The 23795-nt window shown below is 45.9% G+C and overlaps 2 protein-coding genes across 3 annotated transcripts in view; one reads left to right on the forward strand and one right to left on the reverse strand.

Annotated features, from left to right (window-relative positions):
• Positions 1–783: 783 nt before the first annotated feature.
• LOC130369878 (fatty-acid amide hydrolase 2-A-like) lies at positions 784–3105 on the forward strand. The gene is made up of 3 exons (XM_056575461.1): positions 784–803; positions 1803–1991; positions 2507–3105. Exons 2-3 carry the CDS (start codon positions 1811–1813, stop codon positions 2680–2682), a joined length of 357 nt encoding a protein of 118 aa, XP_056431436.1. The 5' UTR covers positions 784–803; positions 1803–1810; the 3' UTR covers positions 2683–3105.
• Positions 3106–8057: 4952 nt separating this feature from the next.
• The window catches only part of lrch4 (leucine-rich repeats and calponin homology (CH) domain containing 4), a 36481-nt gene continuing 20743 nt past the window's right edge, over positions 8058–23795 (reverse strand). The window contains exons 5-17 of one of the 2 annotated variants that reach the window (XM_056575428.1): positions 22775–23021; positions 21323–21419; positions 20549–20815; positions 19731–19789; positions 18413–18565; positions 17364–17432; positions 17169–17217; positions 17002–17065; positions 16339–16440; positions 16111–16208; positions 15867–16004; positions 14988–15065; positions 8058–10685 (exon numbers count right to left, since the gene is read on the reverse strand). In XM_056575428.1, the coding sequence (XP_056431403.1) occupies positions 10539–10685; positions 14988–15065; positions 15867–16004; positions 16111–16208; positions 16339–16440; positions 17002–17065; positions 17169–17217; positions 17364–17432; positions 18413–18565; positions 19731–19789; positions 20549–20815; positions 21323–21419; positions 22775–23021 (1568 nt within the window). In that variant the 3' untranslated portion in view covers positions 8058–10538. Of the gene's footprint in view, positions 10686–13747; positions 14331–14987; positions 15066–15866; positions 16005–16110; positions 16209–16338; positions 16441–17001; positions 17066–17168; positions 17218–17363; positions 17433–18412; positions 18566–19730; positions 19790–20548; positions 20816–21322; positions 21420–22774; positions 23022–23795 lie in introns of those variants that run through there. The other variant, XM_056575427.1, reaches the window with a different exon arrangement.

Consider the following 23795-nt stretch of genomic DNA (forward strand, 5'->3'; position numbering starts at 1 on the left):
TCAGAGGTTGGAACTGCAGGGAGGCATCTGATTGGCTACAGAGAGTTCCTTGTTGAAAAAAATGCATTTGTGAATCTAGCGACGTCAGGAGAGTCTCAAAAATCCACATATAAATACAGTCCAGTTCACACACAAATGCAAACAAGTTCACAAACATCCAAACATTACATTTATTTAAAACAAGGCACATTTGTTTGTTGATCATAAATGTGCTGGTGAAACTTATTTTTGTTTATGGATTTATTTTACATTTAAACATACCGATATCCATTTGTGTGTGCATTGAAATGTATTTGTGAGAAGAGAGTAATTTATATATAAATCACAAAATACATTTGTGAATCCTTCTCTGTGCATTCATTATTAATGACTGTTCATGTTCTTTGCTCAATTTGACCTGTTTTGGTGGCTATATGTAGGCCTACAGTTATTTTGTATCCACTTTGTTTACCCTGATGTGTGCAAAGGGACCCATAAAATCGCTGGTGTAGTTATTTTGATGAGCAAAGTTTGCTCCAGTCCACTGGGTAGGCTGGTAGACTGATCTATCCAGAACACATCTAGGTGGACACGCCCACTTGTGATGTCAGAAGAGGCAACTGGTGATATAATGAGTCACTTTTAAATCCCACCTACTGCACCTTTAAACGAGCATACTTCAACCATGGCATTTGAGCTCATGCAGAGAGCATCCTTACCACGGCGGGGGACGGGACGTGGATGATGGCCACGGAGCGCGGGCGGATCTAATTGGCCAGCTGGCAGAGGACGGTTACGACAGAGCTGCGACGGTTCCGTGTTAGGTAAACAATAATGGCTGCTGCTGCTGGCGAACAGCTGTCTTTCGACTCGGCTTTGGCGGCAAATCTTCAAGACTTGAAGTTATCATTTTCTTTGAGAAATTAACAAAGAACTGTACTGAAGTCTTTCCTTGAAAAGAAAGATGTATTCGGAGTTTTGCCGACCGGATACGGTGAAAGTTTGATTTTAGAGCGACGGAAATTTCCGTCGCTCTGACTACGTCACCTTCTTCGTTGCTCTGATTGGTTGTAACGCTATCCTATTGCGTGCAGAGGGAACTTGAAAGACAACCGTTTATCCCGCCCACACTGCCACCGTACGAGGCCAGACCTAATATCTTTCCGATATGGGTCTGGCTTGCCAGGCTAGGATAAACGGGGATTGACACGCTGTTGATGGACAGAGGGGTCGAGGAGGACGAAACGGAATAATGAAGTCCTGCAGGTGGGAAGGGGCTCATCCGTGCGGGGGTTTTATGACCTCATGACCTCTGGCAGTTTTTCTCGCTGCTGAACTCAACTGCCTCAGAACGATCCTAACTCTCGGCGTGGCCCATGACAATATTTAGAGCATCATCTCAGCTTGTTTCGACCTGGGGTCGGTTCATGAGAGATCCCCCCCCTCACACACAGGTTTAAGGTTTTCACAATAGCGGAGAAGTACCAGTTAACATTGCAGTGCATAATGTGGGAGGTCAAGTGAACGCCATGTATATATAATTGTATTACTACCAGACTGTTATTATCAGCAATCATAAGAGTTACACGTGGCTCTGACATTGTTTAAGGACAGTATTTTAACAAAGAGGGGAACATCCTGTCTTGTGTATTGTTTTTGTCTTATTATTTTGCCATAGTGAATCATTATTGAATAATGTATTATATGTTGAGATTTTTGATGGAGAAACAAAAATAATGACTTTTTCGTGTGTGTGTGTGTGTGTGTGTGTGTGTGTGTGTGTGTGTGTGTGTGCGTGTGTGCATGCGCGCGTGTCACCCAAGGCCTGGCCATGATTGAGAAGGCCCAGCCGGCGGTCGCCCCCGCCTCCATCCTGCGCCACAAGGAGAAGCTGCAGCGGGAGGTGGAGGAGCTGCTGGGGACGGACGGGGTCCTGCTGTACCCCACCCACCCCAACGTGGCCCCCAAGCACCACCACCCGCTCTTCAGGCCCTTCGACTTCGCCTACACCGGCGAGTGCTTCTCAGACGTTGTTTACGCCCGATGAACACAACCGTGTCTGGACAGACAGTGTATAAACGTGCTCCTATTGTTTATACTTTTTAAAGATGTTTTATTTCATTTGAGAGTGAGATAGAGTGGAAGGTACGGGAGATAGAGAGGAGGACATGCAGCATAGGCCCCCGGGCAGGATTCAAACCCGGGTGGCTGAGTTCAGACTATATGGTGCCCGCTCTACAGTGGAACCGGTCCTCTTTGTGTTGCTTTTCGTTGCCCATAAATCAGTGTTGGACAGTGAAGACAATGGGTTGAAAAAGAGCCCGGGAATCCAGTGTAGGTTGGCATGGATCGGGGGGGGGGGGGGCACTATGTAATTCTTGAATGGATCAACATGCACTCCTACGGAAACCGCGGTTCCTCGCACATAACGAGTTCTAAAACTCTTTATTTTATTTGGATGATTCGTTTGTTCTGCGTAAAAGAAGTCCACTGATTGTAGTTTTTGCGTCTGGGTTCTGCTCCGCAGGCATCATCAACATCCTGGGGCTGCCAGTGACCCAGGTCCCCCTGGGGCTGAGCCGGGAGGGCCTCCCCATGGGGGTACAGCTGATCGCGGGGAAGCTGCAGGACCGCCTCCCCCTGGCCCTGGCTCTCCACCTGGAGAAGGCTTTCGGTGGTTGGAGGGACCCGGGGGCCAAATGAAGACCGCACCGCTACCAGCAACACACAAATGTCTGGACGCACACAGTTGGAACTAGGTGTGTGTGTGTGTGTGTGTGTGTGTGTGTGTGTGTGTGTGTGTGTGTGTGTGTGTGTGTGTGTGTGTGTGTGTGTGTGTGTGTGTGTGTGTGTGTGTGTGTGTGTGTGTGTGTGTGTGTGTGGTTCCCTGCGATGCTCTCTCAGGGTCGCACAGTTGGATTTTAGATGGGAATGTAACTCACACGCCGTAGTGTAAACGTTGTACACTGAATAAATCAATCAGCACTATGAATGTCAACACGGATATAAGTCTGATTTGCACTCAGATGCAAGCACGTGTTGGGTGAGAAAAGAGAGCAACCCAAATTAGAAAAAGAAATCCAATGCTCTCAGAAATGAAGGGTTGAATAAATGCATTCTTTGGAAGTGTCTTTTATTGTGTTCATCAATGTGGTTTAATTTACTTTGTATTTTTCCTACTTTGATTCATGTTTATTTTAGAATTGGTCTGGTTAAGTTATGTTGCAGATTAATTAACCCAGTCAATGGTATAATAATGCGTTTTAAAAATTATTACAGAAGTGCATGTCTTCGGATGTTGCCAATAGAAAGGAAATGACTAAGTCATTTGAAGTTGGTGTTTTTTAGGCAGACGTCGTTTCAAAAAGTTAATTCTAATGACGTGCTGATATACAAAATCATTTAACGTGGAAAATGTATTAATAATGAAAGACTTTTTATAAAGTTGTGCGTCTTCGGGGCTGGCCTGTCAATCAGTCTCTACAAGCCATCGATTGGCCCGAACAGCAATTAAATATGCAAAACGGAGCAGTCCATTCAGTCCTTCCGTCTATTTCCTCTGAGCGCTGGGCTTCATTCCAAAACCTACATCCTATTCCTATTGGAAATCATGCCATGCGTGGTGTTGATATTAAATTGTTATCAACTATAACTTTGGCTTTTGCGGTGGTTGATTGGTCCGATTCAACATGGATCTTCTACACTGCCGGTCACCCTGGGCTAGCCCAAGGTAGGCTTCTCTTCCTTGACTGAATAGGAGAGGTGTGATGGAGTCTGATTGGCAAAGGAAGAAACCGCAATACTCATATCATGTGTAACCTCCGAGAGATGACCTCGGACCTCGGATCAAGACCTGCCAATGTTCTTTCAACCCTTATTGTAATTATGTCATGTATTTATAAATGTTGGGTCATATATACGTCCTCTGATCTTCTGAAACTCTGATGTTCTGAACCTCTGAACATCTGAACTCACTGTCTGGTGCCACAGGGAGAGCTTGTGATTTTCAATCACAAGCTTTTCAATGTGATTGTCAATGGCATTGTGTTCAATTAAGTCTATTATTTCTAAGTCTGCTGAATTGTCGAGTTGACAATTGTCATTGTCAATTGAAGTAGATCTTCCGAGAAAATTGTAGTCGGCGTCTTGGTGGTGCAGCGGTCAGGGCTGTTGGTTAACGCTCTGTAGACTAAGGTTCGAGTCCCAGCTCACACGCACAGCTAATAAGAATGTTGAGCATTCAGACACTATGAGACACGGCCACCAGAGGTACGTTAATGGATACATCTTATTTCTCAATCATGTGAATGGTAAAGTCAAGTATAACCTCCAAACATGTTCTGGTAAGCGTCTTGGTGGTGCAGCGGTCAGGGCTGGTGGTTAACGGTTAGTTAATGCTCTGTAGACTAAGGTTCGAGTCCCCGCTCACACAGCCACCAGGGTTACCTTGGTGGCTGTAAAGTCAAGTATGACCTTTGGAAAAGGTAAGCCACCAAGGTACCAAGGTACCTTGGTGGCTGTAAAGTCAACTATGACCACCACCAAGGCATCTCGGTGGTGAAGCGGTCAGGGCTGTCGGTTAACGCTCTGTAGACTCAGGTTTGAGTCCCCGCATGCACGCATGGCTATTAAGAATGTTGAGCATTCAGACACTATGAGACACACACACGGCCACCAGAGGTACGTTAATGGATACATCTTATTTCTCTATCTTGTGAATGGTAAAGTCAAGTATAACCTCCAAACACATACTAGTAAGCGTCTTGGTGGTGCAGCGGTCAGGGCTGATGGTTAACGGTTAGTTAACGCTCTGTAGACTCCGGTTTGAGTCCCCGCTCACCCGGCCACCAAGAAGGGAGTACCCCCAAACGGTCCCCAACGTGGCAGAACCCCACCCCCTCCTCTGGGGGGGTGGGGTTCTGCCACGGGTAAGGACTAAAGGGGGTCTTGCTACTTGCGGGAAGGAGGGGGTCTTGCTACTGGTCTTAAGGGGTCCTTCAGAGGGGCTGGGGGGGTGTTAGGACTAAAAGGGTCTTGCTACTTTTTTGAACATCCATTGGCCCAACCATTATAGAGCCCCCTAATCACCTTTCTTGAAAAAAAACACAAACAATACATAAAAACACAAAAAACACATTTTTTAAAAAAATAAAACTTTTTTAAAAAAAACACCTTTTTTAAAAAACAACTCTTTCAAAAAACAACTCTTTCAAAAAAAAAACACAAAAAAAAGCATTTCCAAAAAAACACTTTTTTTTAAAAAACAAATATACACAAAAAAAACTTTTTTCTTCAAAAAAAACACTTTTTTTTCAAAAAAACACCCTTGTTGTAAAAAAAAACACCCTTGTTGTAAAAAAAAAACTATTTTTTTTAAAAAAAAACACCCTTGTAAAAAAAAAACATTTTACTTAAAAAAAAACACATTTTTTTAAAAAAAACCATTTTTTTTAAAAAAAAACACTTTTTTTTTTTAAAAAACACTTTTTTTTAAAAGTGTTTAAAAAAAAAAACACAAAAAAAAGTTTTTTTCCAAAAAAAGACACATTTTTTTCCCAAAAAAAGATAAACGGGTTTCAAAAAAACCACAAAACAACACAAAAAAAAAACATTTAAAAAAAGAAAAAAATAATATATAACTTTTTAAAAGTTTCATCAAAAAAGGGAAACTTTTAAAAAGTTTCATCAAAAAAGGGAAACTTTTAAAAACACCTTTTTTAAAAAATCACAAAAAAAACAACATTTTTTAAAGAAAAACCACAAAACACCAAAAAAAAAATAAAAAAAAAAAACACCAAAAAAAAATATATATATATAACTTTTTAAAAGTTTCATCAAAAAAGGGTAACTTTTAAAAACACCTTTTTTAAAAAATCACAAAAAAAAAAACATTTTTTAAAGAAAAACCACATAACACAAAAAAAATAATTAAAAGAAAATATATATATATAACTTTTTAAAAGTTTCATCAAAAAAGGGTAACTTTTAAAAACACCTTTTTTAAAAAATCACAAAAAAAAAACATTTTTTAAAGAAAAACCACATAACACAAAAAAAAAATATATATATATAACTTTTTAAAAGTTTCATCAAAAAAGGGTAACTTTAAAAAAAACCACTTTTTTTTAAAAAGTGTTTTTTTTCAAAAAAAAATTCAAATAAAAAAACCAACAAAAAAAAGATTTTTTCCAAAAACAACACAAAAAAAACAACATTTAAAAAAACAAAAAAAAAAAAGAAAAAATATATATATAACTTTTAAAAAGTATCATCAAAAAAGGGAAACTTTTAAAAACCTTTTTTAAAAAATAAACAGAAAACACAAAAAAAAACATTTAAAAAAAATATATATATATCTTTTAAAAAGTTTCATCAAAAAAGGGAAACTTTTAAAAAGTAAAAAAAGTGATACTTTTTGATAGTTTCCCTTTGAAAGTTTCCCTTTTGGCTTATAATGGGAAAAGTAAAATAGTAGTCCTTGCCACAAGTAGCAAGACCCCATTAGTCCTTACCACAAGTAGCAAGACCCCTGTAGTCCTTACCCCCCCCCCACCCCCCCCGGAGAAGGGGAGGTGGGGTTCTGGGATACGCGCCAACGTGGAGGAGCCGACCTTGGTGTATTCTCATCTCGGAGGCCGTGTGAGCGGGGACTCGAACCTTAGTCTACAGGGCGTTAACTTAACCGTTAACCATCAGCCCTGACCGCTGCACCACCAAGACTCTGCCTCCAATACATGTTTGGAGGATATACTTGACTTTACCATTCACATGATAGAGAAATAAGATGCATCCATTACTGTACCTCTTGAACCCCGGTTCAGATCCGAGAACCTGAACCATAGTGACTGAATGCTGAACATTCTTATTAGCCGTGCGTGCATGCAGGGACTCAAACCAGAGTCTACAGAGCTTCAACCGACAGCCCTGACCGCTGCACCACCAAGATACTTACCAGATCATGTTTGGAGGTTATACTTGACTTTACCATTCACATGATAGAGAAATAAGATGCATCCATTATGGTACCTCTGGTTGCCGTGTGAGCAGGGACTCGAACCAGAGTCTACAGAACATTAACCAACAGCCCTGACCGCTGCACCACCAAGACGCCTTGCCGATAATTTTTGGAGGTTATACTTGCCTTTACCATTCACATGATAGAGAAATATGACATATCCATTAAGGTACCGCTGGTTGCCGCAGGGACTCGAACCGGAGTCTACAGAACGTTAACCAACAGCCCTGACCGCTTCACCACCAAGACGCTAACTACAACATGTTTGGAGGTTATACTTGACTTTACCATTCACATGATAGAGAAATAAGACGTATCCATTAAGGTACCGCTGGTTGCCGTGTGAGCAGGGACTCGAACCATCGTCTACAGAGCGTTAACCAACAGCCCTGACCGCTGCACCACCTAGACGCCTACCTGAGCATCTTTGGAGGTTATACTTGACTTTACCATTCACATGATAGAGAAATACGATGTATCTGGTACGGTACCTCTTGAACCCTGGTTCTGAGCAGGGCACCTGAACCTACATTGTGTCTGGAAGCTCATCATTCTTATTAGCCGTGCGTGCGGGGACGCGAACATGAGTCTACAGTGCATTAACCAACAGCCCTGACCGCTGCACCACCAAGACACTAACCAGAGCATTTTTGGAGGTCATACTTGACTTTACCATTCACATGATAGAGAAATAACAGGTATCCATTAAGGTACCTCCTGAACCCCGGTTCAGAGCAGGGAACCTGAACCATAGTGTCTGAATGCTCATCATTCTTATTAGCCGTGCGTGCGGGGACTCAAACCTCAGTCTACAGAGCGTTAACCGACAGCCCTGACCACTTCACCACCAAGACGCCATGGTGGTGGTCATAGTTGACTATACAGCCACCAAGGTACCTTGGTGGCTTACCTTTTCCAAAGGTCATACTTGACTTCACAGCCACCAAGGTAACTCTGGTGGCTGCGTGAGCGGGGACTCAAACCTGAGTCTACAGAGCTTTAACCAACAGCCCTGACCGCTGCACCACCGAGACACTTACCAGATCTTTTTGGAGGTTATACTTGACTTTACCATTCACATGATAGAGAGATAAGATGTGGCCATTAAGGTACCTCTTGAACCCTGGTTCGGAGCAGGGCACCTGAACATACATAGTGTCTGAAAACTCATCATTCTTATTAGCCGTGCGTGCGGGTACTCGAACCTGCACCTGCAGAGTGTTAACCCACAGCCTTACCACCATACCACCAAGACACAGATCTTGATGTTTTGGAGGTTATACTTGACTTTACAATTCACACAGTCCAGAAATAAGTGCTACTTTGCAAAGTAGCAGTTGAAACTCTCGTGAACACCGGCTTGTGGACTACCCATTCCACTTTGTTTCTTCCGGTGAATACAATATGGGATAAATAAAAGAAAGCAATTATCATACAATCATGCAAACTCAAATAGACCCCCCTCCTGATTCTCAATTCATACCGTTCTTCAGGGGATTGAGTCAGCACACACAAGCAGACAGGCGGTTCCGCCTGCTGGATGTGGAAGCGGAGGTTGTTGTTCACCTAGAGGGGGTGGTGGAGACCAGTGTTGCCAGATTGGGCAACACTATTTCCCCACCATTTCGTCACACAGTAGAATCCACGCCAGGCTGGTTCTCGGTGCTTCGTTCTTGAAAGATCTGTGTTGTTTTTTTACACACTCCCCAGATCTCCTAGCCTGGCTCCGCCCGCCAAAGTACTTCGACTCAATTTCAATTTCCCTCGAGTAGCCTACGTCTGGTTACATATAACATTAAATACTTGTGGTAGTAAGCTTAATCTTCAGACTTCACTCTGTCACTCACTCAATCTTGGTCTGAATGATGTTTGTCACTCAGACCACATGACATCGCTCAGGCCGAATGATCTAGTGTGCCAGGACTCGAACCCCGGTCTCGAGCGCTACCAATCCAACAGCACTCACCGCTGCACCGTCGAGACACTACCAAGTGGCCGGCGGTTATAGTTGACTTATAGTTGACTTTTCCACTGCAGGGTGCGGAACGAATCGGATCGCAAAGGTGCGGGTCGGGTCGCGTTTCCACCGCCAAAAGTGGGCGTGACCCGGACTTTGCCGTACCCGTTCCGGCCCCTTTCTCGGGACTTCTCAGTTGGGGTACCGAAAACGAGACCGGACGCCTGAAAGGGTCCCGGGAAATTCTAGCTACACACCCCCTCCGTTGATTGGTCGACAGAATCATCACTTCCGGGTGGTGCGGGGATAAAAACAAACAAACAGTAGCCTCGGGGTATTATTCTTTACAATTAACATGTCGCGTAAAACGCTTGCTTGGGCGAACAAGGAGGTGGAGACGTTCGTCTGCATTCTTGGGGAGGAAGACGTTGTTTACGATGTTTACCTAGCTGCCGCGGCGATCGACATCCGGCCTACCACAAAGGGTACTGTCAGCAGTGGAAACGCGACCTCGGAACTGAGCTGGGCTATACCGCCCCCTCCCTACCGCACCTTTGCGATCCGATCCGTTCCGCACCCTGCAGTGGAAACGCGGCATTAAAACTCACATGACATTGTTCGGCTTCCAACTCTACGTCAAGCTCCAGTGAAGACCTATCGTGACAGGACTCCAGGGGTCGCTATAAACAGCTCTATCAGCTGCACCCTTGTGACGTCATGATTTGAAATAATAATAATAATAATAATACATTTAATTTAGAGGCGCCTTTCAAAACACCCAAGGTCAAATAACATCATGTTGTTAGATTTACAAAAAACGTTCGACTTTTTTTCTAAAAACAAACAAAAATACAAAGCATTTTCAAAGCTGCGCCCGAGCTTAACAGGGCTAAAAGGTTTAGTAAGGCCCAAAACTAACCATAGCTCAGGGGCCTATGAGCCCTTCATAATGGGTTCTGATTAGGTAGAGGGTTAGGGTTATACATAGTTATCGGTAGAACTGTTAAACAAGAGATAGACTGTGTTCTCTTCGTCAACTTAATATGAGAGCTGGGATGGAGTCTGATGGGCACAGGAATAAACAGCAACACTCAAGTCACTACCCATATAGTCGATCAAAATATAGCTTTTTATTTGAATTTACTGAATGACGATAACAGGGAATGGAACTGACAAAGATTGAAAATACATGCTTTTTTTTATGGATTCAGTGCAGTCATATGCTGTTATTGTTGGTCGGGATAATGCCCACGTATGAACAATTGCATGATAATTAGATGTTTGACGAGTAAAAAAAATGTAACGTTTAAAATCCTAACAAAAAAAAAGTATGCATCAACTTTAAAACAAGTTGCTCGACTTCCACTTGCCATGTGCATCATTTATATAGGCCTACTTGAAAACCAAAAAAATCGAACTAAACGCCTGTTTTTACTCTTAAACACGGAAGAAATCCATCTTTCACTTTCAACAACCAATGATTACAAACCAAGTGTTTCATTGATGTTTTTGGGGTACCATTTTGGACCTTTGGATGACAGCAAAATCAGTGGACGACATGGAGCTAAGAGAAGGATGGAGCAGTGCTTAGCTGTCCGCCCCTAGCGGCTCCGGTCTACTAGCGCGGCGGTGGCTGGCAGCAGTCGGCGCGAGGTCCACCAAGACCTGCACCGTGTGGGCCAGCCGAGCCAAGCCCTCGTCCTCGGTGATCAACTGGGCGGCACAGATGGATTCCTTTGGGAGGAAAGGAAAAGGGTGAGCGACTGCATATCGGTGTCTTTTAATTTGTCGCTTTTCATTAGAGCCGTGCAACATGCAGTCATGGGGACACAAGACGTACGCTACTAACGAAATGGAAAGATGTGCAAGGAAAGTGCGCAACTTACAGCAGAAATCAAAATAACATTCTAAGTAAAGTAGAGGAAGCGTGGATGAGCTTGCAACAAAATGCTCACTTGTTGCTAATGTAGTCTCATGCGGGGCGAAAAAAACACCATGATTGTTATCCCTCTAGATACGTTAGCGTATGTCCTTATCAAGCAGTTCTATGGTTAGTGTCAGTCAGTGTGACGAAGCAAACCATAGCAGCCTCAGACCCAGCCAGATGGATGCAGATAGTGGAATCTAATAGAAGGGTGTTAACCTGCATTATGTAGGCTGATTATTATCAGCAGCCTCTCTAGTGACTTGAGTTGTGGCCGCACCATTTTCAGATTACTGTTAATGTCAAAAAGTTTACCAGAACAAATTAAAATGCTTCATCGTGAAAAACTCACTGTGATCGACTTGATGTTTGGCGTTTAATTCTTGAAAAACTTTCTAGTTCTGAAATTGTAGATTCTTGTTTAATAGTTATTAGCTTTCGTGGAAAATGTACATAGTGCAGATTTAACCATTCGAATATTTGGGTGCACTGACTGTAAATCCTGAGCCCTGTGATTATTTATGACCATTTCTATATCAGATCATTATAAATATCAGCAGGAGCTTCTGGGGTATGGGGCAACAATTATGATTAGGTATTTGGTTAGGATCTAATGCTCTCCACTATATGTTTAAGTCCTTATCAAGCCATGACTAGTTAAGTTACTATTTGCTGAAATGTACTAGTTGGAGTTTTAATTGAGTTGTTGAGACGACTTCTGTTGCAAATTCTGGATTTGGGGGAAAGGGTGTTATTGGAATTGAATTATGATTATCTGACACGCCCAGTGCCTCCATGCCATTGGTTAGCCGTACATCTCATGCCAATGAATTCATTTAGGCGTGGGTTTTAAGATTTAATTTGGATGGGTCTTGAACAGGCACTCATTGCCAGTCGCTGTTACAACTGTAAATGCCAACATGCACATACAAATATTACCAAACATCCCCCAGTAATACCCTAAAAAGAAAGCACATGCTTCAACAAGGGTACAAAAGACGTCCATCACCAACGTACCATGCACCAGGAAAAGGTCATAGGGTCATAAGGTCATAGTTCAGACTCACAGGGTCCCAAGAACAGTGCAGTACAGAGAACTGGTTATGTAGTATTACCTTGGCTGGACCAACGCACCTCTGAACCGTCTGAACACAGGGCAAGTTTAGAATCGAAGTGAGAAACCTTTTTGTAGAGCAGCACACAAAACACAGAGAGAAGCACATGTAGCATATATATATGCACGGACAAGCAAGAGCAAACAGACAGAGAGGAAGCTTCTTATGTTCAACGTTTTTAATTATTTACAACAGAAGGGGGAGAAAAAAAACATATAGATTTGTATAAACTCGACTCTCAGTAATTACATGACCATTGTATAAATATTATAAAATACAACAGTATTTCTGTTCTGCCATCATCGTCATTACGAATATAGTTTGCTCTAAGCCAGTGGGTGAGTAATGGTGTTCATCCAGTCTCATACTTATAAAACCATTTTAAAACATAAGTTCCATCTTATAACAGCAGGCCATTTACGGTGGAGGAAGTGGTTATACTGTACACATTATGGGGGACGAGAGATTTTATGGATCCCTTTGCACAATATAGGTATAAAAAGTGGATACAAAATATTTCGCATTAAAACCTCAGGAACAGAAAGCCAGCCACACATGAATGGCAGGTGGAACAACACGGCTGGAACAATATTAGCTAATCAGAAGCTGCTTCTAGGGTTAGGGTCATCCCAGAAGACTGGTGTTAAGTGTTTGGTTATTATTTAACCAAATAGAATGTATGTTTGTCCCATTTAGGAAAAAAACGAATATTTAGTTTGAGTGGTTTGATTTTCATGTATGAATACTAAGGCCTTAAGTGTACCTTGGGATTCATTTCATCTTTGAATTTATGAGGAATTTGATTTGATGCATTGTTACCTTTTCAAGATACATAAATGTTTGTATTGTTGCACAAACATCACAGCACTTATAAGAGCATTTTCAAAATAAAATGTTAAAAACAAAAAGCAGAAGCCCTTTGATGAACTATGAAAGAATTATTGAACTATTGAAACATTCTCTCTTCTACTTTTATTGATTAAATACCCATGCATTTGACCTATGTGTAATGTTTATGTTTTAAGGAGACGTTAAGGGGCATGAAAGAGATACATCTGCCTCAAAGGCTTCTGCTTTTTCCCCAAGCAGCGGTAAAAAATAAATAAAAATAAAATAATTTAATTTGTTTACATTTATACAGACTTCTAGCAACAAAAAAAAAAAAGGTCGAATTGACAACTTACACAAAAGCAAAGAACAAACGTACCGTAAGTTTGGATTTGCCATGTTAAGCTTTGGGGCGTAACTACATCGCCCCCTGCTGGTCACAACGCAAATTGCAGCTAGAAATTGAACTGCCGGTGGGTTAGTCCGCTTTGGATAGGAGGCACTATACAATCGTCCCTCTACCTAGAGTAGCGTCAAACATAAGAAACCACCTGAGTGCTCATAACCTCTGTATGTGGATACAAAAAGAAAAATCCCATATACAACTTCCTTCTTCCCTCGAGGCTTCAAAAACAACTCACATTCACATTTTCTTCTGCGTCAAGCAGCTAACTCTCAGCCTCTCTTCGCAAGCGGTCCGGCAATAAAGACATGCTGTGCGGTAAGACGTAGCGTCTGTCTATGCTTGCCTAAGGCAGGGCTGGGAAACACAATAACGTGTCCGTCTCGTAAAAGCTTTCAACTGTAGCGTACTGTTTCTCATATGCGATGTGAAATCCTTGATTAAATGTGCCACTGCATGTATAGCGCATTCCTCTCTCTGGCTCTATCGATTCTGGCGACTGGGGGGGGGGGGGGGGGGGGGGGGGGGGAGGATGTGCAGGCCAGATACAATCACCCACCAATCGTTCCCTTCCCAGCGGTGACAGCCCTGTGTGTGTGTGCGTGTGCGTGTGCGTGTGTGTGTGTGTGTGCGCGACGTGCTCCAGCCCTACAGTTCACTCCAGGCGCCGGACGGACAATTCATTTTTTGTGGCTATGACGTTCAGCCAGACACACAGGCACATGTAATAAAAGATGACAACAGTGTGTGCGTGCGTGCGTGTGAGTGTGCGTGTGCTTCCTAACATTAAGGTCCATAAGCCCTGTCTCTGCGCGGGGCCTCCTCTACACCAGGAGGCGGTAGAGGGCGTAGAGCGCGACCATGAGCAGACAGTAGAAGAGCAGGAAGCCTGGGGAGAGCAGCGAGGGCGGCGGCGAGGAGCAGCCGGAGGGGGAGGAGGAGGGGAGGGCGGCGGCGCCGTCCGCTGGCTCCGGTCTCTCGCCCTCTCCCTCTTCCTCCTCCAGACCCCCCCCCTCCTGCCGGGCGGCGGCGGCCAACATGGCGGCCACGCTGCGCAGCACGGCGGGCAGCTTGCACAGAAACACGTCGGAGCACACACACACCTCCGTCTGAGACCAGAGGAGGAGGGCGGGGGGAGGGGGTTGTTGAGGTGTGTGTGTGTATGGAAAGGTGTGTGTGTGTGTGTGTGTGTGTGTGTGTGTGTGTGTGTGTGTGTGTGTGTGTGTGTGTGTGTGTGTGTGTGTGTGTGTGTGTGTGTGTGTGTGTGTGTGTGTGTGTGTGTGTGTGTGGTTGAGGTGCGTGTGTGTATGGAAAGGTGTGTGTGTGTATGGAAAGGTGTGTGTGTACGTGTGTATGGAAAGGTGTGTGTGTGTAGAAAGGTTGTTTGTGTTTATATGGCAAGGTGTGTTTGTGTAAAGGTTTGTGTGCGTTGCATTTGTGTGTGTTTGCATGAACGTGAAGAAAGAGAAACAAAACAAAAAGGTCAGAACGAGGTACAACAGGTTGAGGTACAACAAAACATCAAAGTATTTCAGTGAGTCGACGAGTACACGTAAAGCACGCGGGGTTAAAGGCCGCCTCCAGTCTGCCTCCCTTAGGACTAACCTCTGGTCAGGAAAAGCATTGGATGGACAATTTGGATGGGGAAGCATAGAAAAACACTGAAGGCGGCCTTTAACGGGTGAGTATCAACAAACATTGTGCATTTATAAAACAGGACAAGGGGAGGACGGGGACGGGGGAGAGACGCCGGCCAGGAGACTCACCTCGGGGACGCCCAGCTTGCGGCAGGCGGTGATGAAGTTCTCCACGTTGAGTCTGCATTTGGCTGAGCTCAGCTTCGGCTATGAGGGAGCAAAGGTCAAGCCTAATGTCAGACTACGCGTCTTAAGAGCTCCATCACACATGCAAGGTCGGTCCAAAAGTGGGTGGGTATTACATGGTACACACCCATGAAATATACATTTAAACATGTCAGGGAGTTTAGTCTGATCAAGCTTAAAAGTTGCAGTAGGAAAGATTCAAGAGCTGTGAAGAGAGAACGATTTGGAAAATAAACAACCCCAAAAAACGTCCATTCCCCCCCTACCTTTCTTCGCCATGGTTATATTCACACGGGTGTGATTTACAGGCAAGGGCGATTTCCGGGATCAATCAGAGTGCCCCGATTGGTCAGAGTTTTAAATTGTTTCATACAAAAGGAAGGTGCGCAGTCAACCAGATATTACACCACTCATTCCGCTCACTAATAGCTGACGGGTCCAACAGCCTTTGTGAGAAATTACACTCAAATAATAGCTCTGAAAGGAGACATCTTATACCACCGGGAACGAGTGTGATAGCCGTTAAAATCGGCCTCTTCTGACATCAAAGGTGGGCGTGTGCAATTAGATGTATGACAGATAGATGAGCAACGTTTTCTACAGTCCACCTGGTAGGCTGGTTGACTGATCTATCCAGCACACATCTAGGTGGACACGCCCACTTGTGATGTCAGAAGAGCCAGATTTCCAAAACGGCTTGTAATGGCTAATGACACACACACCTGGTGGTATAATGAGTCACCTTTAAATCCCACCTACTGCACCTTTAAAACAAGCATACTTCAACCATGGCCTCTGATCTCATGCAGAGAGCATCCTTACCACGGCGGGGGACGGAACGTGGATGATGGCTACGGAGCGCGGGCGGATCTGATTGGCCAGCTGGCAGAGGACGGTGCCGTTGGACAAGGCCTCTCCCAGGTCCTCAGGGAGGGTGACCTTGAGACGGGACTCCAGAGTCTGGAGAGAGCGAGAGAGAGAGAGAGAGAGAGAGAGAGAGAGGTCAGGTTAAAGAGAGTAGAGGTACCAGAGTAGGGAGGGGTTGCGAGTGCGGTTCCGGGCGAACCTTGCGTAGCTTGGAGACGTCGGGCCTCTCTTCCCTCGGTCCTCGCAGGGTGGTGCGGGAGTCGCTCCGGCCGGAATCCCCCAGGTTCTGGAAGGAACCTGACCAGGGGAGAGAGAGACAGAGAGAGGGACCAAGTCTGGGTTAGCTTGATGGCGCACAAGGGGGGGGGGGGGTTTGGGGGGGATAACGTGTGAGCAGGTTCCCCCGTCGCGGCGTGCGCCTGCTTACCGTTGGGCTTGACGTTCCCGCGGGAGGTGGCGCGGAAGAGGAAGCTGTTGGGCTTCGGGGTGAGCCCACCCGGGGGGGAGGTTTTGGGGGAGGACGGCATGTCTGGACATGAACACAAGGTTCGGTCAAGATCTATTTTACAATTTTTTTTACTTTTCCTATGTTTTCTTTACTTCATTTACTTCCATTACTCTATTTTGTTGTGTGACAATGTTTCTACGTGAAGCACTTTGAGTCTGCCTCGTGTATGAAAAGTGCTATATAAATAAAGTTGCCTTTCCTTGCCTTTATTATCGGTTATATTAATAGGCAGTCTGCAACCAGTCAGCAGCAATATTGAGGCAGTTGAATTACTTTAAATAAGTGCAGTTTCACCAGGGACATTAAGTCCTGAAAAGAATGTTTATGTTTGCAGCAGGCAGCTGATTGGTTGGGTACCAGAATGGAAGTCATATTTTAATATTAGGTATGATTAATATAATTAGGTAAGTATATCTTGATACGGTTAAAGTGTCAGATAGCAATTTTTACAAAGGATCTGTGCCTTTAACAGTGTGTGTGTGTGTGTGTGTGTGTGTGTGTGTGTGTGTGTGTGTGTGTGTGTGTGTGTGTGTGTGTGTGTGTGTGTGTGTGTGTGTGTGTGTGTGTGTGTGTGTGTGTCACCTGTTCTACTGGCAGAGCGCTGGATGGGAGTGGCGGGGTGTATGGCAGACATCTGTTCAGCACTCTGGTGGAGAAGACAATTCAGAAATATTAAGGCGTCCAATTTTTCTTTTTGCAGAGCTGTTTAATTGCCTCACTGTGTGTGCCAGTGCTGGCCTGATACTTACTGCACACCGTTGTCTTAGGCCTGGCGGATGGCTGTTCTCTTGCACACCACTAGGGGGGGACATGACACCAAACATTACATTTTTACAAACCAGACACTATTGTTGTACTTGCAAATCATTGCCACTAGAGGTCAGCAGAGTTGTTGTGGAAGAAAAGGGTCTTGTGAGTGGAGAAGGTTGTAAGGTTTGTCTTACCCTGTGCCGTTTCCTGTCTGAAGTGTTGAAGCCACATGATTTCCTGTTTTGGCCGAGGACTTCAGCAAGCTAAAGAACAGGGGTTTCGACGTGTGGAGACCACATATGAAGAAGGAAAACCGTTATTCAAATGTCAAGCTGAGCTCACAGCTTGCAAACAACAAGAACACAGAATTCATCTGTAAAGCTTGAAAAATCAATAGATTGCCTTTAAGCTGAGATACAGAAGGGCATCTTCTGAAACAGATCTTTTGTATGGTTTAAGTTGTAAAACATTTATTGATTGAATCTCCCAGTTGGACCTGTCTGGCTGCCAACATACTCCAGTCTAAAACCTTGTACTACAATACACCCACTTGCAAATCTATGTCCCCTGGTCTGCCAGAGATTTGATTTGTCAGAGTGGCTTGTGGGCATGTTCACCGTGCTCAAAGCTCTGGGTTGCTTAGCTTTCATTTCCCTTCCACCCCGTAGATAAATAAAATAGAGCGTGCGGAAACGGCCTTGTTTTTACCCCGAGAATAACCCCCACCCCTTTTGAACCGGGATTGCGTCTCGATTCAAAAACCTCCGTTTACAAAAACACAACGGTGCCGATGTCACGGCGGTTCACGACAACACATACAGGCATCGCACACCGTGGTCCCCGATCTCCGAGAAGGGGAGGCGGATTAACGTAGTTTCGGACAACGTCGCGAACGGCGTCGATTTATACAGTATAAGCTTATAGGAGGCATATTCTACCAGCAGGGGTCAGTGGGATTAGCCGTAACAAGCCGTTTCGAAAGTCTGCCCCATATGACATCACAGGTGGGCGTGTCCACCTAGACGTATGACGGATAGATGCGCAAGGTTTACTTCAGTCCGCTGGGTAGGCTGGTAGACTGATCCATCCAGCACACATCTAGGTGGACACGCCCACTAGTGATGTCATATGGGGCAGATTTTCGAAACGGCTTGTTACGGCTAATCCCACTCACACCTGGCGGAGGAACAGGCCCCCTTTAGGGGACCAGGGGCCGGGTTGGCCGAGGGGACAGGGGACTCACATGCCGTCCCGGGACCGCTCCCGCTCCCTCTGCTGGCGCTCCCTCTCCTGCCAGATGAGCAGCGTGTTGGGCCTCCTCTTCTCCTCCAGGGTGGGGCTGGACGGGGAGGAGGGGCCTGAGGAGGCGGGGCCCAACTCCACCCGGAGATTGGACCTGCCACGGGGAGGAGGCGGGGGGCGGGGTTACGGTGTGTTGCATTTGGAGAAAATCAGTTAAGGGCCCGGCTGATATATATCGGGGGGGACGACTTTATCGGGCGATATTGGCGCATCGCAGTCTTATCGCATCGGTGTACGCGTTTGCCGATGTGCGCCGTTATGAAAACTTTAGAAATGCTGGCGAGTTATTAACGTGATCACCCCTTTATAAATCCTGGATGTAGTGATGTAGTGAAATGACATACCCTTCTTGGGATATAGATATGACTAGAACAACTGGATGGTATATCCACAGATAAAAATCTCTGCTCAAAAGTCAAAGTTGGGTCCGCAGTCCTAGACTTTAACCATCTCTTGTCAACATCTCATTTCCCTTCATCAAATGAAGACCCCATTTGGAAAGGGACATCTTCACATCCGGCCCGGCAACCGTTGTCCAGAGTAGACAGGAAGTTGAAATTGCAGAATAATTGAGCGATGCTAATCTGCCATGTTATACATTGCATGACTAGAATATCTACGCAATTCAGCACTGTGGAGAATGGTAGTTTTTTTTAACTCAGGAGTCTCCCTATTATCTGGTAGTGAAAGTTTTGAAGGGTGGTGAATGAGTAACACTGTATGTTCCGAACTGTATTGACTTTTCCCAGCTCTTCGGTGATAAAGAGAGGCCTTGAGTGCAACCGGAGGGAGGAAAAGAAAAAGATAACCCACAACAGATGAAAAGCTCTGTGTCATTCATGGACCGTCTTGCAGTGTACACAGTGCTGTTCATGAAAAACACACACACCAAAATGTAAGGTGGAACCCAACTGTCAAAGTAGACCACAGCCTCCCCTCCCAACCAAGGGTTAGGCAACCCTTATTGTGATGTCATCCACTTCCGGTGGAACTTTTTTTGGTATTAACTTTCAGAAACTGCCAATTTCACAACAAGGGATTCAACGGAGAAGGGGGCAAACGGATGATTCATCATGGATTGGTTACACACACACACACACACACACACACACACACACACACACACACACACACACACACACACACACACACACACACACACACACACACACACACACACACACACACACACACACACACACACACACACACACACGTTAAAGTAAGGAAATAAATAACCCTAAAAGGAAACAGCCTACCTGCATGATGCAGCAGAGTCCTGGGTTTGGGATGCAGACAGCGCCTCCTTCTTTTCCATCTGTTGACAGAACAGACGGGGAATCATTAAACACTTCTTAAGGAGGTATCCACTGGTTGGCTCCAGGGCTCAGCCGTCCACGTGGTAATTTGGCACTGAAGACAGTGAGTAAAGCATCACGTCATCGATGGACCACTGGGCTCTGTATTGGTGTGAACCAAACCGGGGAAATGATTAACCATGGTGCCTTGGGCAGATGGATCCGACTGTAGATACTGGAGGATGCCAGACTATATCAACCTTTGTCAATATTTGCTGGATTTCCCGTATGCGAGAAGGGAGATTTCTCGCGCTCGAATCAAATGAAAGCCGACTTGCCGACTGAGCGGTGTATACATAGGGCAGAGATGACTGGACTGCATCTTTATATAAAGCTTTCATCCAAAGCGCTTTACAATATTGCCTAACATTCACCAATTCATGCACACATTCACACACCGTCAGCGGCGTCAGCCACGCAAGGCGACAGCCGGCTCGTCGGGAGCAGTTAGGGTTAGGTGTCTTGCTAAGGGACACCCCAATACTCCTAGCTAGGAGGTGCCGGGGATCGAACTAGCAACCTTGCGGTTACCAGCCAGCCCGCTCTACCTCCTGTGTTGAAACAGTCCAGGAAGCACGATATGCATCAAATGTAAACGCTAAAAGTCCCGGTTGAACTTGGGCTATCTCTAGTTCCCACCGACTTCGGGATGAAGGGAAGCGTTTGGGAAAGGTCTGAGAGAGTCTGAGCTCCCAGTGCGGAGGAGGGTGTTGACATACCAGAGATACGGACACGAGAGTAGGGGTGGGGAGGTTGTCCTCGTCCTCCTCTTCCTCCGCCGTCATGCTGCTGTCGATGAAGTCCACCTGCTCTGCCTCGCCGTTCACCGGGGGGAGGGGGGGGAGGAGTCGACCCGCCGGGGCCCCCGGTCGTGACGGCGCCTCCGCCTCTTCCTCCTCCTCCTCCTCCTCTTCCTCAGCCAGGTTCTTCTGGTCCCGGCTGACCTCCGCCACCCGGAGGGACCGCTCGGAGAAGTCGTCCGCCGACTGGACGTGAAGGAGCGAGGTTAGTGTTCGGGTGGTGGTTAGCTGGTTAGTTAAGCCAGGCCGCACACACATACACACACAGAGCCATGCAGTTGTACCCTTTTAAAGCCTCCTCCCACTCCTCATTAGCCTCCATGGTTCACTGCTTTCAGGTCAGCCTTCTGCCCTGATGTTTCTGTGGTGTGATTGTCTCCAGGCCTATGCTTAGGACTGCTGGTGTATGTTTCCTTTGGTTCTTGTAATTTGTCAACCGCCTGCTTCAAGCTGACCCCATGAGGGACTATCAGAGACTATTTGGATTGTATTTGTAAATCCCACATTTTCATAAGTCATAAACCCCTCCGGATTGGATAGGAAAGCGGAGCAGGTTCACTCTGAACTCATTCATTGGATGACGCAGAAGCGATTATGTACGGCTTGTTATATGCGTGACGAGAAAGGTTCAACCTCCATAGACGTGAGCAGGACACATGCTTGTCTGCACATGCTTTTTTTTTCAAAACCCACCTCGTTCCCGGACCATCTTTTACTGCCGCTGTCCACACTGTTGAAGCCGGAATCCAGGCCTCCGAACTGACCCGAGAACAGCTCGTGATCCGAGAGGCTGGAGGGACACACACACACACACACACACACACACACACACACACACACACACACACACACACACACACACACACACACACACACACACACACACACACACACACACACACACACACACACACACACACACACACACACACACACACACACACACGGTTTAGTCGGTTCGGTAGACTACAGAGCACTGACTCACGCCTCTATCTCTCCTCATGAACCCCCGACCGTCCTCCAGTAACTTCTGCTTTTGGACAAATCACCCGTCAGGGCTCAGAATCTTTCATCAACCCGGGGCCGGATCTGTGTCACACAACACTCCTCCCACACGCTGCGTAAGGACGGCTGAACCGTCAGAAGAAAGACTCTTTTTGAACTTCCTATTCAAACCCTCAAGACACATCATTCCTCCTCCTTCAGACTTGCTTCCTCTACCGTCTCGCTTGAGTTTCCCCCCCCCCGCCCCCCCCCGCCCCGACTTCATCCTCCTTCTTCTCCGCTTAAGGCCGGGCCATAACTCAAGAGTAGCATCGTCTATAACGGCATCGCTCAGTGCTACTACAGCAATAGACGATCAAGATCGAATCAATCACCGTGACGATGATGAAACACCCCCCCCCCCACCAAACCCAGATCTATCACAACACGAGCTGTTGAAGTTTATCTATCAGGGAGTATTGTATCTAAGCTTAACGGGCACCAAACGACCCGCCCTCTGCGTTTGCCGTTATGTTTAGCAGAAGGTCAACCCCCCCCCCCCCCCTCCGTCCTGCCTGGTCTCGCTCGCTTCCGTACAGAAAGCCTTGGGTCACAGCGTTGATTTACTGTACTGTCAAAAACCGCCTACTTGTCAAGGCAAGAGCCCTTGATTGACATGCGAGCGCGACCAATCACAGGCTGGCTGAACGCCGGGAACAGCGCTTCTGGAAATACAGGCTTGTGGTGAGACTAACCGTGATTCAATATGTGACAATTGCTCAGGGGCCTACTTAAAACAAACGTATAATAATAGAGGCAGACTGCCTTTATTTCCTGGAGCCGGTCTTGACTCGCTCTACGTAACGGACCATTCACTGGGACTGGGAACGGGAGCGCGCCACCTCAATAGCTTTTTCCCTAAGGCTAATTCTCACCTAAATCAATGACTCCTTCCAACAGGAGTCTGACTTTGACTATTCTAGTATTCCTTTATTTAATATCATGTCTTACTAGAGCCATGCACATTTTTTGTCCGGCTGTCCGTCTACTTCGGTGTCAAGCGATGGATGCCAAGGCAAAAACCCCTGTGACTCCATTGATGCATTTGGCGGATAAAAGCGATTCTGATTCTGGGAGTACAGCCGGGACGGCGCGCCTTACCAGCTGGTGAATCCGGTGGGCCTCATGTGGCGCTCCAGCTCCTCCTGGTTCCTCCGGCAGGCCTCCATGTTGAGGTACTTGAAGATGTGGTACTTGCCCTTGGAGCAGACCTGGGCGGGCGGCAGCTGCAGCGGGTTGCTGTCCAGCAGGAAGCTCTGCAGGTGGCGCAGGTGGCGGTAGCACACGGGCACGTGGGAGATGCGGTTGCACGACAGGTCCAGGCGCACCAGCGGCAGCTCGGAGATCTCTGGAGGAGAGCGAGACCACAAAAGAGTTCAGACGTGGAGAGGGAGAGGGAGAGGGAGGCGGAGAGAGAGGTGGACGGGTGTCATGTCGTGTCGAGACTTAAGCCGTCGCGGTTCATTATGCAAAATGGATGGATGATAAGAACGACGTTTAGAGTGCATGGTACTGTACTGCGATGGGACACGGTTTAGACGAAAATGGGTCAGTAAGACAGGCATCAGAGAGTGTCATCAGGTCCTTTCGGATGCGTCTTGAGTCTTGAGCTTTTGGGTGTTCTTAATTCTTTTTGTTGTGCATCTGTCCTATTATATGCTTTTGAATCTATGTGAATCCGTGTATTGATTTCGATTTTCTTGACTATTTAGTTGTCATTTTTTGCAGTGATGCACATTGTGTTGCATCTGTATCTGAAATGGGCTACATGTTTGTGGCGAACAGCTAGATCCATCCGCACAGGTATATTATAAACCCAATTGGATTAGGTTTTGAAAACGCTCAGGCCAACCACGAACACATTGGTTGTTGTCGCTTTTAACTCGTGATGCTTTCAAGCTCAAAGTACATGCAAATCATTTGACAGGTAGGGAACTGGAGGCGGTGTGAGGGAATGGGGGCGTGTGATTCATGAAGTTACATATTCAGACATCCTGCTATCTTCATCAGGATAGAGCTGCTGTAAAAACCACTCTATGTAGAAATGTAAACAACCCTTCTAATCTTGACGTCTGCGAGACAAATGGCCGAGCAGCCATTAGTGGACCTGTTTGAATAACGC

The sequence above is a fragment of the Gadus chalcogrammus genome, chromosome 17 (genome assembly GCF_026213295.1).
Source record: "Gadus chalcogrammus isolate NIFS_2021 chromosome 17, NIFS_Gcha_1.0, whole genome shotgun sequence".
NCBI lineage: Eukaryota > Metazoa > Chordata > Actinopteri > Gadiformes > Gadidae > Gadus > Gadus chalcogrammus.